Here is a 17,404-nt window from a genome sequence, read left to right as displayed (position 1 = left end):
ATCCGTTACGATCGAGGAAATAATTACAATGTAAATTACTTGCAAATGTGTCAAGTTTGTAATAGAATAGTCGAGATAGTAATCGCGACATATATCATATCATTTTTATATCTGTTATTAAATGATTTCTTAGTTTTGGATATTTGATAATTCCTTCAAGAATTCAATTCAACATTGATAGAAAGTAAGAGAGAAAGAATTTTAAGATGACTTTTTAAAGAGCTTATTAAAAATCTTTTAAATCAAAAGATTATCATTCTGACTTTTAAAAAAGTTTTATGATATTTACTTTTATTAATAATCTAAATTTTTATAATAATATCATCAATTTCTTGTCATTATTTCTATTTAAAAAAAATTTAAATAATGATTGAAAAATATTAATTTTTTAAAATTAATATCTGATGAATTAATTCTTCAAGATAAATTCTTCAAGATAAATTCTTCTTCAAGATAAATTTTAAATATTTTTGAATAGTTTTAAATAGTTTTTTTTACATTTTACAATAAACATTATTCTAATGATTTTAAACATTTGATGATTTTAAACATTTCATAATAATTATATTTATTTTCTCTTATGTCTCTTTTATTCTCTTTTTATTAAATTTTATATTTAAAATCATTTAATTGTATATTTTAACTGTAACTTTAAATTTAAAACATTATTATAACTTTAGCTGTCTTCAGAAAAAACAAATAAAAATTATATATAATATATAAATATTTGATCTATGTAAGGATATTTGGTAATAATCATATTGTCTCTCGTGAACAAATATAGCACGTTGCTATTGAGTTAAAAAATTTGTTATCATCTTGCAAGTTTTGCAATAATTAATGAATTATTAATTTATGAAACAAATAAACGTGTATTCTTGCGAAGGAACAATTCATTAGCATTCTACGTGTTCACGATTATTAGATGCGCATATTAAGTCAATAGAAGGAAAATTGTATGAAAGTAACAATGACTAATTATGAAAATATAATTATGACTTTCTTGTTTTCTTTAATTAAAACAAATAATTTTATGTAAAATTATTGTTGTATCATTTTCATATCATCTTGTGTGGCAGATAGCATGAAATATTCTTTTTAAAATAGTATTCTCAGTAGATCTAATCCATTCTTGTTTAATGCAAAAATTACTCAATCAAAATAGATCACAATACATAAAACCTATGATAATATATGAATTTTTAAAATTAGGGCATTATATTTATAATTTGATAGAAAAACTGAAGAAATTGCTTCAGGATTAATAACAGATATTATTGTTGTTATAAAGTGCGTTTTATTAACTTGTCAATAAATATTATAGCAATAATAATTACATATTATGTGATTAGGAGTGAAACAATTAGTAATTAATTTTATAAAATGAAATAACATAAATAGCATATTCATTCACGAATAGTGAAAAGAACTCTTATCTTATGAAAATACGTACATTTGCAATTGTCACAGAAGACATAATTAATACATACTGAATTACGTTTCATATATATATATATATATATATATATATATATATATATATATATAGAATATATATATATGGAAAGAAATAGAGAGATAATTATAGAAATATTAACGCAAATTGGAGAAATCAGTATTTTATAAGGTATATTATTTGGACTCTTATTGAAAAAATTCAAAATATATACATAATATATATTATATAATATATAATTGTATATATCTTGAATATTTTAAATTATATATATATATATAAATTGTATATATATATATATATATATATATATATATATATATATACATATGTATACACATATACATATACATATATATGAACATATATATATATATATATATATATATATACATATAATAGATACAAACATATGCATATACAACACATTTAAAATATAAAATTTAAATTTTACGTTTATATATATGCGTTATTATATATATATATATATATATATATATATATATATATATATATATATATATATATTCCTATGCTTCTAATTATTATGATAATTATTATAAAAATATATTATAAATATATTAAGAAACTAACACATATCTTATAATAATAATAATAATATACTAATAATATACTTTAAATAAAATTGACATAATTCAAAACTTATCAGTATTAATCTATAAATCCTGGACAATATTAATATGAATAATAATATAAATAATAGATTACATAATAAAATAATGGAAAATATTAAAAAATAGAGATAAAAAAGATATTAAACTCTAAATTTTTTTTAAGGTGGAGTTATATGTTGTTATTCATATGTTGTTCTCATGTTTTTATTTAAGAAATTTCAACAGTAGGATTGATTTTCTCTGGTATTTCATTTTAATGTTCTTCTTCCAAAACCAATGTCAAGTAGTGCTGCTCCCAATACGTGATCATAATCATTATTTTTGCTTATATCTTCTATATCATTGCTATTACTTGTATTATCTTTTATATACATCTTAGTTTTTATTCTGAGAAATTGAATCCTCAAACGTCCCTGAGTTGTTGAATGACTATAAATTATTAGATGATTTTGGAATCTTAGTCGAATTCTGTAAATTTTTCCTTTTGCGTAGACGATAAAATGTCAATACAAGTTTCTTCAGTTTCTTTCCGTGTTCTTTTCTTAGTTTTCAATTCACAATTATATTCATCACTTTTGCTTGTATGTTCTATATTTTTCGATGACTCGAAAATTAAATCATTAGAGTCATCAGAATCGTCAGTCTCAATTTCTATAGTTTTCATATTATCCATGAAGAAAACAACTTCGTACTTAAGCTCATGCAATGGTATTCCATAATAATTTGCAGCCTCTTTTATGGTTTTAAACTTATAGCCAATGTCACATAGTGCTCTTTCCATATGAAATTCTGATTTATCTGTACTTTGCGATAACTGGGAAACATTTTGTGCATCAGACAATGAAGACTGTGATTGGCTTGCTAATTGAGAAACTGATAAACTAGATACGCATTTTGAAGAAGGGAATATTTCAGAAATATTTTTAATTTCTTTTTCGAAAATGTGTAACCATTTTTTTGGCGCACGTTTCTCTTTCATCCATGATTTTGGACAAACATGTAGTTTTTTAGCGCATTCGTAAGCTAATTCTCGTAAACACTTTCTTGCACAAGTCGTACAAGGACAACGAGATAAAAATTTTTTTAATAATGTTAATAACCATTTACAATCTTCATCATTAAAGACTTTACTTGTCTGCAATAATTTGCTTTTATCTACATCTTCCGTAGCAAACAATAAGGATTGTGATTGATTCGATGGAGAAGATGTTGAATCGGAAAATACGCACTCTGAAGAAGGAAATACCTCAGAAATATTTTTTATTTCTTTTTCGAAAGTATCTAACCATTCCTGTGCTGCACATTTTTCCTTTTGCCATGATTCTGGACAAATTTTTAATTTTGTGGCCCATAGGTAAGCCATTTTTCGAAGGCGACTTTTGGCACAATTCGTACAAGAACAAGGTGGAGGAAATCTTTTCAACAGTGTAAGCATCAATTTACAATCTTCATCACTAACAATCTTGCTTGTCTGCAACGAATCGCTTTGTTCCGAAACATTTTTCATATTGGGGAATACAGAAGGTACTTGTTGAGGTAATAGAACTGCCTCATTCGTGAGATTTGGTGGTAAAACTGAGGAAACTGAGGATTGTAACTGATTTTCTAATTGAGAAACTGATAAAGCAGAAACGCATTTTGAAGAAGGAAATAGCACAGACATTTTTACTTTTCTTCTTTTTTCGAAAATGTTTACGAATCCTACCGCTGTACCTATTTTCTGCCATGTTGTTGGACAAAATTCTTGACTTCCTTGGATCCAATCGTAAGCCATTTTTTCTAGACGATGAGTCGAACAAGACGTACAATTACAACATGATGAATTAAACAATTGTTGAATTAATTGATCGAACACTTCATTTGTAAAAAGATTCCTTGGTTTCGGCTGCCATTCATCTATTGCCTTGTTTGATTGTGTGAATTCCTGGATGGCCGAGTTTATATAACGAAGGTTTATATTATAGAGACGTGCAGCCTCAGTTCTTGTTAATTGTATATTTAAGACATTATTTACTGCTGCTTTGAGTCTATGGATATAATCATCATGTAAATTATAATCCATATTTTTAGTTGTTACTGTTATCTACAAAAAAAAAAGAAAATATGTCAATAATAATAAAAATATTTTGTACAGTTATAAACAAATGTTTTAATATTGTAAGTTGATAACTTTACAATACATGTATATTTTAATACTTACATTATATATTCTTATACTTTCAATTATACTCAATTTTAATTTCTCAAAGATAGGCCAAATACTCAAATGATTGAAACACTTTTTCTGGAAATCCTTAAATTAAATTTTTAATCCGGAAAACTTGTTTATAGATTACAATTCCGACGCACTTGAAAAAAGATGAAAGCAGAATATTTTAATTGTCGATTACACGTATTTTCTAAAAGAAAGAAAGTAAAGACTTCAGAATAAAGACTTCGCATATAAATATATGGATAAATGGAGCAGACTTGGTTAGAATGATTTAAAATTATTTACATGATTTGACAAGACTCTCGTATATATTATTATAAAAACATTTTCGAGAATATAAAAGATATATAATTAACATAAAAAGCAAAGATACTTACTAAATAAATTCGAAATAAGATCTTAATAAAACCAATTTAACAAATCCACAATATACTGCTCATATTGAAAGCAAACGTGAAGTAATGTCAACAGTTATCAAACCTAAAATTTAACGTTAGATAGATATATAGCATATACATTTATAAACATCATAGAAATTGTCCTTAGTTGTTGATGTTATTTACTGTTCTCAATATTTTCTATTTTACTTGTAACATTTATTTAACGTCTCTGTGAAACATATAGAATATGTTATGTATTTATCTTTTTTTATTTGATCAAAATATTCTAAATTAAATCGTTGTCTTATTATTAAGTATTGTAAAAATTATTATCTTTACTGAAATAATGTTCTTGTATAAGTTTTTCAATATTTTTATGAAATATGTGTGCTGTAAAACTAATTTGCTCAATAAGATAATTTTTTAATAAAAAAAATAATAAAATAATAAATTTTTTAAATTTTATTGCAAAATAAAACAATTTCATCAAAAAAAATGTCATATTTTCTTTTCAGCTTTTAACTAAGAAGTCGTAATCTCTCTCAACATTTAAATTCTTCATACTAATATTATTTGAGTCTCTCATTTTTGTGTTTTTTGTAATGTTGATCCATTATTGCAATTATGTTAATCCTATGTTTGCAATTATTAAGTCTTTTATAGTAGAAAGCATTTAAAGCACTATTTTAAAATATTTTGTTTAAATGATTTATTTTTTCTGCACAAGCAATTATTATTTATCAGATATCAGAATATTTATCAAATGTTTAAGAGAAACATTAACGTTAAACTTGAGATTAATTTATGTTATAATGGAAAGAAGAAATAAAATTTATTTAAATCTTAAGAAGTTATTCCAGTTAAAATAAATGTATTTAACATTTATTTATTTTATTATTAGAAACACAAAGAATACGCTAAATGAATGTATTAAATAAATGTTTTTCTTTTACTATAAAATCTATTTAATATAAAATTTCTCAAATATTTCTCAAATATTTAGGATTATTGAAATTTTTAGTTTTAATGACAAAAATGAATTTGACAAGTTATCAATAAATTTAAAAAATTTTTAATTTAATATTGAAAGTTGTTTCCAAACTTTTATAACAAACATGTATAATCGATCCTATGAAGGTTGCAACACTTTTTTTACAATAATTTCTGGAATGCAGAAAAATTGTAAGAATGGAAAATGGAAACAGTTATTTTAGAGGTATGTAGTGAGCGATTAGGACAATTGCCAAAATGGTATGCTTAAAATGAAGAAATAAACTAATACATCTTATGCATCAAGAAGCTTACTATTTATTACTTATGAATTTAATGTTCGTAATAATTTAATTTTATATAAATTTGTTTATAATTGTTAATTTGAAAATATAGTAATTGTAATACAATAAATTGTCTTAAATTATTCTTTGTTAAGGAAGATTAATAACTTTTAGTATCCTAAGTAGCATGAAACAGAAATTCGTCCTGATGCTTTGGAAAAAACATAAATTGTATCAATTATATAAGTAAGTATAAATATAATAGTATCATATATGTAATAATATTAATAATAATATATATATATATATATAATAATATTAAATATCAATTATATAACAAGATCATATTTAATTGCCAGTAATGAATGCTGAAGTTTGGTTTATTTTGATTCAGAGAAGTTTTCTTGTCAGAGATATTAAGGGTGTTATGGCATCGGCATATACTTTCTCATTAAACATGAATAGCATTTAAACCTTCGTAATTTTTTACTAGAGTGTTAATAGAAAAGAGTAAGTGAAAATGGTATTTATTAAATTTTATGGTTCAGGTAATATTAATCTTGAGATTAATTAGTAATGTATATATTCATTGATGCCTGAAATTTACAGTGCAACTGTACATTTATTCTTGCAGTGATAGCCAATAACTGTGTTACGAATGACAAATTACTTATGATAATGGCAAGAGCAATGAAGACATTTTTCAAGATAATTTGCAAAACATTGTGCCGAGCACATTCTACTCCATCAATTCCATTTTCTGGATATAAGGATTTATCTGAAATAAAAAGAATGCAGTTATACCTTGTGCGTCCAAAAATTGTAAACTCCATTAGTAATAATTCTGATGGTACTTGTAATTGCGATATTTCTTGTCAGGTTTAAATTATTCATTATAAACGTGTAATTCATCACACTTACTGGCGACAAGATTCTCAGAATATGTCAAAATTTGCGAGATTTTGTTAAATTCGAATGGATTAATATCATCAATGCTCGAAAATGCGTGACTGAATGTGTATGATTTTTTTTAATATACACAATTGCCAGTAAAATCAGTCAGCAAAATAGATATTTCTGGCATTTCTGACAGATTATCGACAAAATAGCTAAAAAAAATTAAAAATGATAAGATTCAGAAAATAAAATACATATTAGATTATTATTTTATATTATTGTTATTATTATTTTATATTATTATTATATAAGATTAAATTAATTAAAAAGGAATAAAATTTTTATCAACCACAATTTCATTACTCACTTATGGCCTACGTTGGTCTTTAGAAAAGATTAGAATCACAGACGTATATTAGAGATAGAGAAGAAGAAAATTAATATTATTATAACTACTATTACAACGGATTACAATTAGTTTATTTGTGAATTCAGAAACTCTCAGAACATTAAATTCCTCTTCAAAATTTTATTACGGTAACATCGTATGGTCCATGGGGGATTATTGCTAGCAAAAGCTATCAGCTGCATAAAAATAAAAAATTAAAATAATAAATGTATGCAAAAAATGATATAATAATTATTCAACATGATTTTATATATATTAAAAATGAAATAATATTACATGTTAGAAAAACACAGTGTAGAAAATCATTACCTTTCAATATATTTTCAAAATAACATACATTTATAAAATTCACAAGTAGTTTATCACCTCGCAAAATTAAATTAAAATATTTAACACATTCTACGATGTTTTCATATATAAAATATAATTATTGCTCTCCACATTATAAATTCACGGAAAAAATAATTATTTATTTCAGATAATTATCTGTCTAAATAATTTGACAGCTAACATACGATACATTACCTATATTTTTTTTTTGCTTGGTTGCTCCTGTTTACATCTAAAGTCAATGTTTTTCTGAGAGTAGAAGAGTTGACCTTCTTACATAAGTTGATCTTAAAATCGCAACGATACATGCAAAGTTTTATAAAATAATTCTGCTTAATGCTGAATGTCTAAATGTTGAAATAAATCACGATGTTAAAAAATTACTTTCTAAAATAAATTTTCATGTATAAATATGTATATAAGAACTTAATGTACACTTTTCTTTTCACTTGGTAAATTTTTCTTGATATATTTGATTTATAATAAATTATTCTGATACGCCATAATTCTGATGCGACATAATTTATTTATTACAAATTTCAATCACACCGTATTTCGAAGTATTGAATGGAAATGAATGGATGAAATCTTCTAGAAAGACATCATTTTGTGCAATATCAAAAAAAAATAATATTAAATGAGTATTTTTAATCTATATTCGTTCGTTACATAAAATTTTCTTCTGCCTTTTTTGTTTTTATATACGTACTTGAAATTTGTAAAAGAATTTTTCAGTTCCGTCAAGTCAATTCACAACGATTATTAATTTTAATGAACTTTTTACGTTCAACATTTTCTTAAGCGAAGTAAAAATTTTAATAACAGAATATATAAAGTCATAATTTAACATTCAATATACACTCTCCTTTTAGCACAAAGTGAAATCACATGTTTCTCCTATAGCACGTTATTCGTATATGATGATTACTGGTGTACGTTAGCTGTGTGAAACTTGGCTCATGAAGCTAAACCTTCCTACTTTCGTCTATCTTTCAGTTGCTATTGAGTTGAAGAAGACAGAACGAAAACAAAAAAGGATAGACGATAGAATCTATCGTCTATCTCGAAGACAGTGAATAAAGGAAAAAAGGATAGAGGCATTTTATTAGCTTATTAATAAAATTAATAAATTAGAATAATATATATTATACGTTGTAAGAATGAAACCATGATTTATTAATTTTAGAAAATGAAATGATATAAATAATATGTTCATTTACAAATTCTAGAAAAAGTTCATGTAGAAAAGAATGTATGTTGCACATTTGCAATTGTCAAAGAAGATGTAAGTAAAATTACTTTTCATACATATATATATATATGTAAAGAGAGATATAATTAGAGAAATATTAACGTAAATTAAAGAAATCAGTATTTTATGAAGTACATTATTTTGGCTCTTATGTGATGGAAAAATCAAACTCCAAATTTTTTTCAAGATGGATGGTTTATACATTGTCTTTTCTGTTTTTATTTAACAAATTCCAGTAACTCAATATGAAGAGTTTTTTCTGATATCCCATAATAATCCGCAGCTTCTTTCACAGTTTTTTGTCCACAGTTAACATCAACTAGTGCTGCAATTAATGTACGATGATATTCCTCACTTTTGATTTTATCTTCTGCATTATTACTTGTATCTTTTATATACATTTCTTTTTTTATATTTTGCGGTGACTGAGAAATTGAATCCTTAAATAATCTTGAGTTGTTGGGTGATTCTAAGTTATTAGATTTTGAAATCTTAGTAGATTTTGCGAATTTCGAAAACTTTTCCTTAAGCGTAGTTGATGGAACCTTAAAATCTGTAGTTTCTTTCCATGTTCTTTTTCTAATTGTTGCTTTCGATTCACGTTTATATTTATCACTTTTATCTATATCTTCTATATTTTGCGGTACCTGGGAAATATTTTTCACATCAAGCAATGAGGATTGTGATTGATTTGCCAATTGAGAAATTGATGAATCAGAAATACATTTTGAAGAATGGAATAACTCAGAAATTTTTATTTTTATTTTTCTTTCGAAAATGGATGCGAATCCTATTGCTGCACGTTTTTCTTGCCACGATTTTGGACAAACTTCTCGAGTTTCTTGGATCCAATCGTAAGCCATTTTTTCTAGATGATGAGTTACACAAGACGTACAAGTACAACATGATGAATTAAACAATTGTTGAATTAATTGGTCGAACACTTCATTTGTAAAAAGATTCCTTGGTTTCGGTTGCCATTCGTCTATTGCCTTGCTTGATTGTGCGAATTCCTGGAGGGCCGCATTTATATAACAACGTTTTATATTATAGAGACGTGCAACCTCAGTTTTTGACAGTTCTGTATTTAAGACATTATTTACTACTGCTTTGAGTTTGTGGATATATTCATCATGTAAATTATAATTCATATTTCTAGCTTTTATTATCGTCTACAAAAAAAGGAAATATGTTAATAACGATAATAATATTTTACAAACAAATGTTATAATACTGTAAATTGATAGTTTTAATGCATGTATATTTTATTACTTACGTTATATACTCTTATATTTACATATAACAATTTTAATTTCTTCAAAATATTTCTCCAAATATTTAAATGATGGAAACACTTTTTTGAAGCTCTTAAATAAAACTGTTAATCAGGGAAATTCGTTTATAGATAGAAATTCCGACACATTTGGAAAAAGATTAAAGCAGAATGTTTCAATTGTCTATTACACGTATTTTCTGAAAAGAGAGAAAATAGAGATTTCCGAATAAAAACTTTGCATATAAATATAAATGGAATAGAATTGTTCAGAATAATTAATTTAAAATTATCTGTATGATTTGAGAAGATTTTCGGATAGTATTATAAAAACATTTTTAAGAATATAAGAGAAATTTACGAGTTAACACAAAAAAAGCAAAGATACTTACTAATTAAATCCATAAGATCTTAATAAAAAGTTTTTAACAAATCCGCAACATTGCTCCTATATACTGCTCCTATTAAAAGCAAGTAGTGAAGTAATGTCAAAAGTAGTCCAACTTAAAAGTCTAACGTTAGACAGACACATAGCATGTACATTTATAAACATAATAGAAATTATCTTTAGTTGTTGATGATTTTTAACTGTTTATTTTACTCGTAACATTTATTTGACGTCTCTATTAAATGTATTATAGAATATATTATGTTTCTATCTTTCTTATGTAATTAAAATGTTCTAAATTAAATGAGAATCATTGTTTAATTATTAAATGTCGTAAAAATTATTATCCTCACTAGAATAATAATATTCTTATCATTTCTTGAATATTCTATGAAATAATTTGCTCTATAATTTGCTCCATAAAATAATTTTTTATTATAAAAGTTAAAAATTTTATATTTTTTTAGAATCTTACTGCAAAATAGAACATTGTCAAAGAAATATTTTTCTTTCAGTTTTTGACTAAGAAATTGCAATCTCTTTCAGCGTTTAAATTATACTCTCTATTAGCATTATTTGATTAAGAAATTAGATTTTATAATATTGTCATAAAACAAGATTAATAACAGACTTTATAATATTGTCATTGCGTTTTATTAACTTGTCAGTAAATGTTGCAATAATAGTGACTACATATTATGCGTTTTAGGAATGAAACGACTTGTAATTAATTTTACAAAATAAAATAACATGAATAGCTATCTATTTACGAATTGTGAAAAGAAATCTTATCGAAAAGAGTATTGTATACTTGTGATTTGTCAAAGAAGATGCAAATAGAACATGCTGACTTACTTTTCATACATATAATGATTATTAGAGATTATTAAAGATGTTATAATTATATTAACATAAAATGGAGAAATCAATTTCTTATAAGATATATTATAAGAAAATATATTATTTCTTATTGTATTATATATTATTCTTATTATGATGATAAAATTATTCAAAACATATTGTTACGTAACATATTATAATATAGATAATATATAATACAGACACAACTTAGAATATTTTAAATTTTATATATATATATATATATATATATATAAAATATATAGTATATATAAAATTTAAAATATTTTAAATTTATTATTATTTATATTTATAAATTACATTTATATATATAAATAATTTACATAATGTACATAAATTATATATACATGTACATAAATTATATATATGTACATACACATATACATATATTTACACATATACACATATATGCTGTTTTCTCATGGCATGCATTGTATATTGGCATATCTAATTGTATATTGTAATCAGACATATACACTCATATACAATGCACTTAGAATACATATAAAAATACATACATACAAAATTTTACTTTTATATATATGTAATATTATATATATTCTTAACTTTCAATAATTATTATAAATTATATTATAATTATATTATAATTAAAAAAATAATATCTAATAAATAGTTAAAAATAGTATCTTATATTAATATACATTTTAAACAAAGTTGACACACACTAAAAACTTCTGACAGTTTATAAATCCTGAATAGTGCTGGTCTATAGAAAATAGTTTATAAAGAAAGATAATATGTAAATTAGATAAACAAGTAATAAAAAATATTAAAAAATAGAGAATAGATAAAATATAAAATTTCAAGATTTTTTCAAGATAAACAGTTTATACGTTGTCTTTTCTGTTTTTATTTTTGAAATTCCGTCAATTCAATATGAAGGATTTTCTATGGTATTCCATAAAAATCTACTCCTTCCAATTCATTTTCAAAGTCAATATCAAGTAGTGCCGTATCCAATTTATTATCATATTTATCACTTTTGTTTAGCTTTCATATTTTGCGATGACTGGGGAACTGACTCGATAGATGATTTTGAATTGTCAAACGATTCTGAGCTATTAGATGATTCTGGACTTTTTATAGATTTTACAAATTTCGGAAATTTTTCTTTAACCTTAGACAATGGTATCTCATTAAAATCTACAGTTTCTTCCCATGTTCTTTTTCTAGAAGTAATGTTACTTAATACTGTTTTTAATTCATTACTTTCTTTACTTTTTATATCTGCTGTACTTTGTTGTAACTGAATAACATTTTTTGCAGGTAATAAAGATTGTGATTGGCTTGTTTGAGAAGTTGATAAATCAGATACGCATTTAAAAAGAGGAAATATCTTAGAAATATTTATTATTTCTTTTTCGAAGGTATGTAACCATTTCTCTGTCGCACGCTTCTCTTTCTTCCATGATTTTGGACAAACATATTGTTTTTCAGCCCATTCGTAAGCCATTTCTCGAAGACGATTTCTTGCGCAAATTGTACAAAAACACTGTGGAGGAAATCTTGTTAATAATTTCAATAACCATTTGCAATCTTTATCATTAAAGATCTTACTATTTGTCTGCAGTGAATTGTTTTCATCTGTTACATCTTTCGTAATAAACGATAAAAATTGTGATTGTTTCGCTAATTGAGAATTTGATGAATTAGATCGGCAATCTGAAAAAGGGAATAACTCAAAAATATCTTTTATTTCTTCTTCGAAGTTGGATAACCATTCCTCTGTCGCACGTTTCTCTTTCTTCCATGATTTTGGACAAATTTTTAATTTTTCGGCCCATTCGTAAGCCAGTTCTCGAAGATGATCTCTTGCGCAAGTCGTACAAAAACAATAAGGTGGAAATCTTTCTAATAATTTTAATAACCACTTACAATCTTCATCATTAAAGATCTCACTATTTGTCTGCAGTGAAATTTGTCTGCTTTGATTTGAATGTTCCGCATCTATTGTGAATAGTAATTTATCCCCTTGAGTTGACTGAACAGGGTTTTCTAATGAAGAGAATATCTTAGGAATTTTTACTCTTATTTCTTCTTTGGATACGCGTTTGACTGTTTCTGGCGTACGCTTTTCTTCCTTCAGTTCTGGACAAACTTGATCTCCTTCGTCGTTATTGTTAGCCATTTCTTGTTCAGATAATCTGTTGATCAAGACATACAAAGGTCTGATTAAGAAACTGTTTTTAATTAATTAAGTAACTAGTCGAACACTTTATTTATAAAAAAGTTACCTGTCTTGTTTGAATGCTATTCATCTACTTGCTTTCCTGATTTTCTAATTTCCTATTTAATTTGATATAACTTATATATTCTTGATATATATTATAGAAGTGTGAGATGCCATAGTGTATTTAGAATCATCATTTACTGCTTCTTTTAATCTGCGGTTACATACAACAATTGGTTATAATCTATGTCATTAGCTATTATTATCGACTGCAGGAGAAACGGGAATATGTCAATTACAGTAAAAAATATTTCGTACAGTTATAAATGTTATAATATTGCAAGGTGATAATTTTATAATATATGTGTATCTTAATAATTATAATACTTATACTTACATAATAATTACTTAATAATTATTATACTTATATTTACATTATTACAATTATGCCCAATTTTAATACTCATAAATACGGCCAATGATTGAAACTCTTTTTTTATAACTTTCAGAATATCAAATATCAAGGAAACTTGTTTTTAAATTCTTGTACAAAATTTCCGATGTGTTCGGAAAAATATTAAAGCAGAATATTTCAATTTTATCGATTACACTTATCTTTTAAAAGAAAGAAAATAAAGGTTGTGAAATAAAAACTTCGCATACAAATTTAAATAATATTATTAGAATTATTCAGAATTATTTAAAATTATTTAGAATTTAACAAGATTTTTGGATATTTTTGTAAGAATATTTTAAAGTATTTAAGAGAAATACAATTGACACAAAGAAGCAATGATACTTACCAAATGAATTCAAAAACAAATTTTAATAAAGAAAATTTATCAAATCTGTACTTTATATACTGATTTAATGATGATCAAATTGAAAGCCAGTAACAAAATAATAACGATTGAACTTATAAGTCTAATGTTAGATAGATAATATGTATATTATGTATAATACATAATATGTTAAATGTTTTCTTTTGTGACATGTTTATATACATTAAAGAAATTGTTCTTAACTATAGTTGCTGCTATTTGCTGTTCTCATTGTCTGTCCATTTTATCTGTTCATTGTACCTATTATTTAATATATTTAACATATTTGTGAAATATATATTTTAAGATATTCATTTTTACTTTTTTCATGTTTAAAATATTCTAAATTAAATCAGAGTCAATGTTTCATTACCAAATGTTATTAAAAATTACTATTTTGACTAAAATTATAAGATTTTTATATTATTTTTGCAATATTTTTATGTTAAATATTAATTTTTTCAATAAGATTATTTTAAAATTAGAAAATCAGAAATTATTGTTTCTTTGGATTTTTATCGTAATCAAAATAGTTTCAAAGAAATGTTATGCTTTGTTGATATATCTTCATTTTTTATCATAAAGCCGCAATCTTTTCTTTCTTAATTTCTCCGTACTAATATTATTTGATTCTTTTGCTTTTTGTATTTTTTGTAATATGATCAATTGATTCACTACATCAATTATCGAATGCTTTGGCAATAGAAATTATTTGTGAATATTTCCTAGTGTTTTACGAAAGTCTTTTATTTTTTTTGTCAGCAAAATATTTATTAAATATTTAAAAGAAACATTAACGCTAAATTTAAGATTAATCGGTGATGGCATCTGATACCATCTATTTTTCCGAATTTTTATATTTCTCTGAAACATTATCAAAACTATAACAAATGCTATAATAAACATTCAACAGCGAGAATATCCTACTGAATTAATTTATGTTATCAAATGCAAAAAAAAAAGAAATAAAGTTTGTTTAAATCCTACGGAGTTATTCCAGTTAAAATAAACTTCTTATTGGTTTCTTATTGGTTTATATATTATTATTAGAAACATAAAGTAATATATTTAACACTAAATTAATATGTTTAACGAATCATTTTCTCTTTTAATATATAGCATAAAATTTTTTAAATATTTGAATTATAAAAATTTTTATTTTTAATACCAAAAGTATGTGAATATGAGAAATCATTAATAAATTTTAAAAAATCTTAATGGATTCGATAGAATTGACAATTGGCCAATATTTCATGGCGCCAGAAAACTGAACTGAAATAAAAAATGATTATCAATGCATGAAAATTTGACTGTGAAAATCATATGACATACACATGCTTATCATCAAAAATATCAATGTCACTGATTTCAAAGATTGTGAACATTTCTTAAAAATTGGAAAGACAAGCAGTCTAGTGGACGCAATGTTTAATCTCTTATAGTGTTGAATGACAGTGTTCTAAAAAATCAAACTGTGGAAATCTTTGCCATTTTCCAATCAGAAGTCTGTGGAACGTAAATGTTGAATAAACTTTCTAGAAAGATCTGCTTTAAATTACGGCACTTGTGTAATGTTCTTTTCTGTAGCTGAGGAAACATTGGACAGACTAATTTCATTATTGAAAGGATATGTAAAAAAAGAGCGCGAAAAGGATTATTCAGATTGATGAAATTCCATTGTATGCAGGAAAGTAGAGAAGTTATTATCGGTAATACTAGCAGAAGATATTGTTAGATATTTAGATTTTAGATATTTAAAGCTATTCTTAAGCAGCAGATACATCATAAATATAAAATGTAGACAGTCATTATGCAAAATTTACATAGAAAGAATTAGTGATAGTGTTTTTTTTTAATTTATTTTAAAATTAATTTGCAATATATTTTTAAAAATTTTTGATTTTTTATAAGGGAATTGTCGAAGTAATTTTGTTGTTTTTATGTTAGTTTTATAATATATCTATATTTGATGTCTCTTTATTACAAAATAAATTTTATTTATAAGAATTAAAAAGTACTAAATAATTAATTATTATAATTTGACAAATTTTAGAATTGAAGAGATGTAAAAATTGGGAAGATAACTTTTATAAATCACACACAGACACACACGCTGCATGCACACATACATATCTAGACTTTAGTAACACTGTAGAAATTCAGAGTCACTTCACCTCAAAAGTCGTCATGAAATAATTACTAAGGTCAATTACTAAGGTCAAGGCAGAAAAACAGACCACTAAGTTCCGGATAGGTCTATATAAATCGCAGTTGATGAAATTTTCCTATCTATTACTGTTTAGCGTTAATATCTAAAAGATCTTCAAAGCGTTATAAAAAGTGTATCCAAGTAGTACAACTTAAGACTTATCAGCCTCTTATCACGTCGTGCTTACTCACACATATAAGTAAATTCAAGTAAAGTGTGATTTAGGTTTATGAACCTTAGAACATCCTACAACACGGCCTAGGCTGGGACTCCTAAATATCGTCGCCGATAAAATAAATATTCATACACGGTAATTCAAACAAATATTTGTGAATTTACTATTCATAAAACGATTATCGATTGTACCTATATGTAAATAAGCTATATGTGAGTGTGATGAATAAACTTGTTACGCGAATGTGGATTATTCACTCGATATAGAACATTTTGATGCTTTCTGGCGTTGTTTTTACAACGCAGATGAGCTATTGAGACAGAGACAATTGCTTCTATCTATGAAATCAGATTTGTATCGGAATGCACCAGATGAGATATATGAAATTTCTATAACCTAAATTAAAATAAGTCATTTCAGTCCTATCCATATCTAAATTTTTATCCATCTCGTAGATAACAGGAGAAATTTTTTATACTTAATATAGGTTCAATATAGAATGAGTCTAAAATAATGATTAAATAATAATTATATATTAACTATCGTCAATAGAATTTTGTCTTTAATATATTCCTTTCTTTATGTAATATAAATATATATTTTGCTTATTTATTACTTTATAT

At 24.5% G+C, this 17,404-nt stretch overlaps 2 protein-coding genes and 2 long non-coding RNA genes across 6 annotated transcripts; all 4 read right to left on the bottom strand.

Annotated features, from left to right (window-relative positions):
• Positions 1–2,406: 2,406 nt before the first annotated feature.
• Positions 2,407–4,873, bottom strand: LOC105426796 (uncharacterized). 2 transcript variants are annotated; one of them, XM_011638186.2, is made up of 3 exons: positions 4,681–4,873; positions 4,292–4,490; positions 2,407–4,174 (listed from the first exon to the last, which is right to left on the bottom strand). In XM_011638186.2, exon 3 carries the CDS (start codon positions 4,151–4,153, stop codon positions 2,549–2,551), a length of 1,605 nt encoding a protein of 534 aa, XP_011636488.2. In that variant the 5' UTR covers positions 4,154–4,174; positions 4,292–4,490; positions 4,681–4,873; the 3' UTR covers positions 2,407–2,548. The 2 variants fall into 2 exon arrangements, with proteins under 2 accessions (XP_011636488.2, XP_088932958.1); XM_089076832.1 differs by having other exon boundaries at positions 4,292–4,439.
• Positions 4,874–6,523: 1,650 nt separating this feature from the next.
• On the bottom strand, positions 6,524–8,553 carry LOC105426795 (uncharacterized). The gene is made up of 5 exons (XR_967807.3): positions 8,303–8,553; positions 7,789–7,940; positions 7,222–7,439; positions 6,879–7,066; positions 6,524–6,735 (listed from the first exon to the last, which is right to left on the bottom strand). It is a non-coding gene; the product is annotated as an uncharacterized LOC105426795 (long non-coding RNA).
• A 692-nt stretch (positions 8,554–9,245) lies between these two features.
• LOC105426794 (uncharacterized) lies at positions 9,246–11,395 on the bottom strand. Its single transcript, XR_016139125.1, has 3 exons — positions 10,511–11,395; positions 10,122–10,318; positions 9,246–10,017 (listed from the first exon to the last, which is right to left on the bottom strand). It is a non-coding gene; the product is annotated as an uncharacterized LOC105426794 (long non-coding RNA).
• A 576-nt stretch (positions 11,396–11,971) lies between these two features.
• Positions 11,972–16,005, bottom strand: LOC148936709 (uncharacterized). 2 transcript variants are annotated; one of them, XM_089076495.1, is made up of 3 exons: positions 13,641–16,005; positions 12,964–13,550; positions 11,972–12,898 (listed from the first exon to the last, which is right to left on the bottom strand). In XM_089076495.1, the coding sequence occupies exons 2-3, from the start codon at positions 13,532–13,534 to the stop codon at positions 12,840–12,842; spliced, it is 630 nt and encodes a 209-aa protein (XP_088932621.1). In that variant the 5' UTR covers positions 13,535–13,550; positions 13,641–16,005; the 3' UTR covers positions 11,972–12,839. The 2 variants fall into 2 exon arrangements, with proteins under 2 accessions (XP_088932621.1, XP_088932620.1); XM_089076494.1 differs by having other exon boundaries at positions 11,972–13,550.
• Between the last annotated feature and the right edge of the window lie 1,399 nt (positions 16,006–17,404).

Source organism: Pogonomyrmex barbatus, unplaced genomic scaffold (assembly GCF_055798465.1).
Source record: "Pogonomyrmex barbatus isolate J1 unplaced genomic scaffold, ASM5579846v1 scaffold2, whole genome shotgun sequence".
NCBI classification, from domain to species: domain Eukaryota; kingdom Metazoa; phylum Arthropoda; class Insecta; order Hymenoptera; family Formicidae; genus Pogonomyrmex; species Pogonomyrmex barbatus.
Note: the sequence above shows the minus strand (reverse complement) of the source record. Positions and strands in the feature narration are given on the sequence as shown.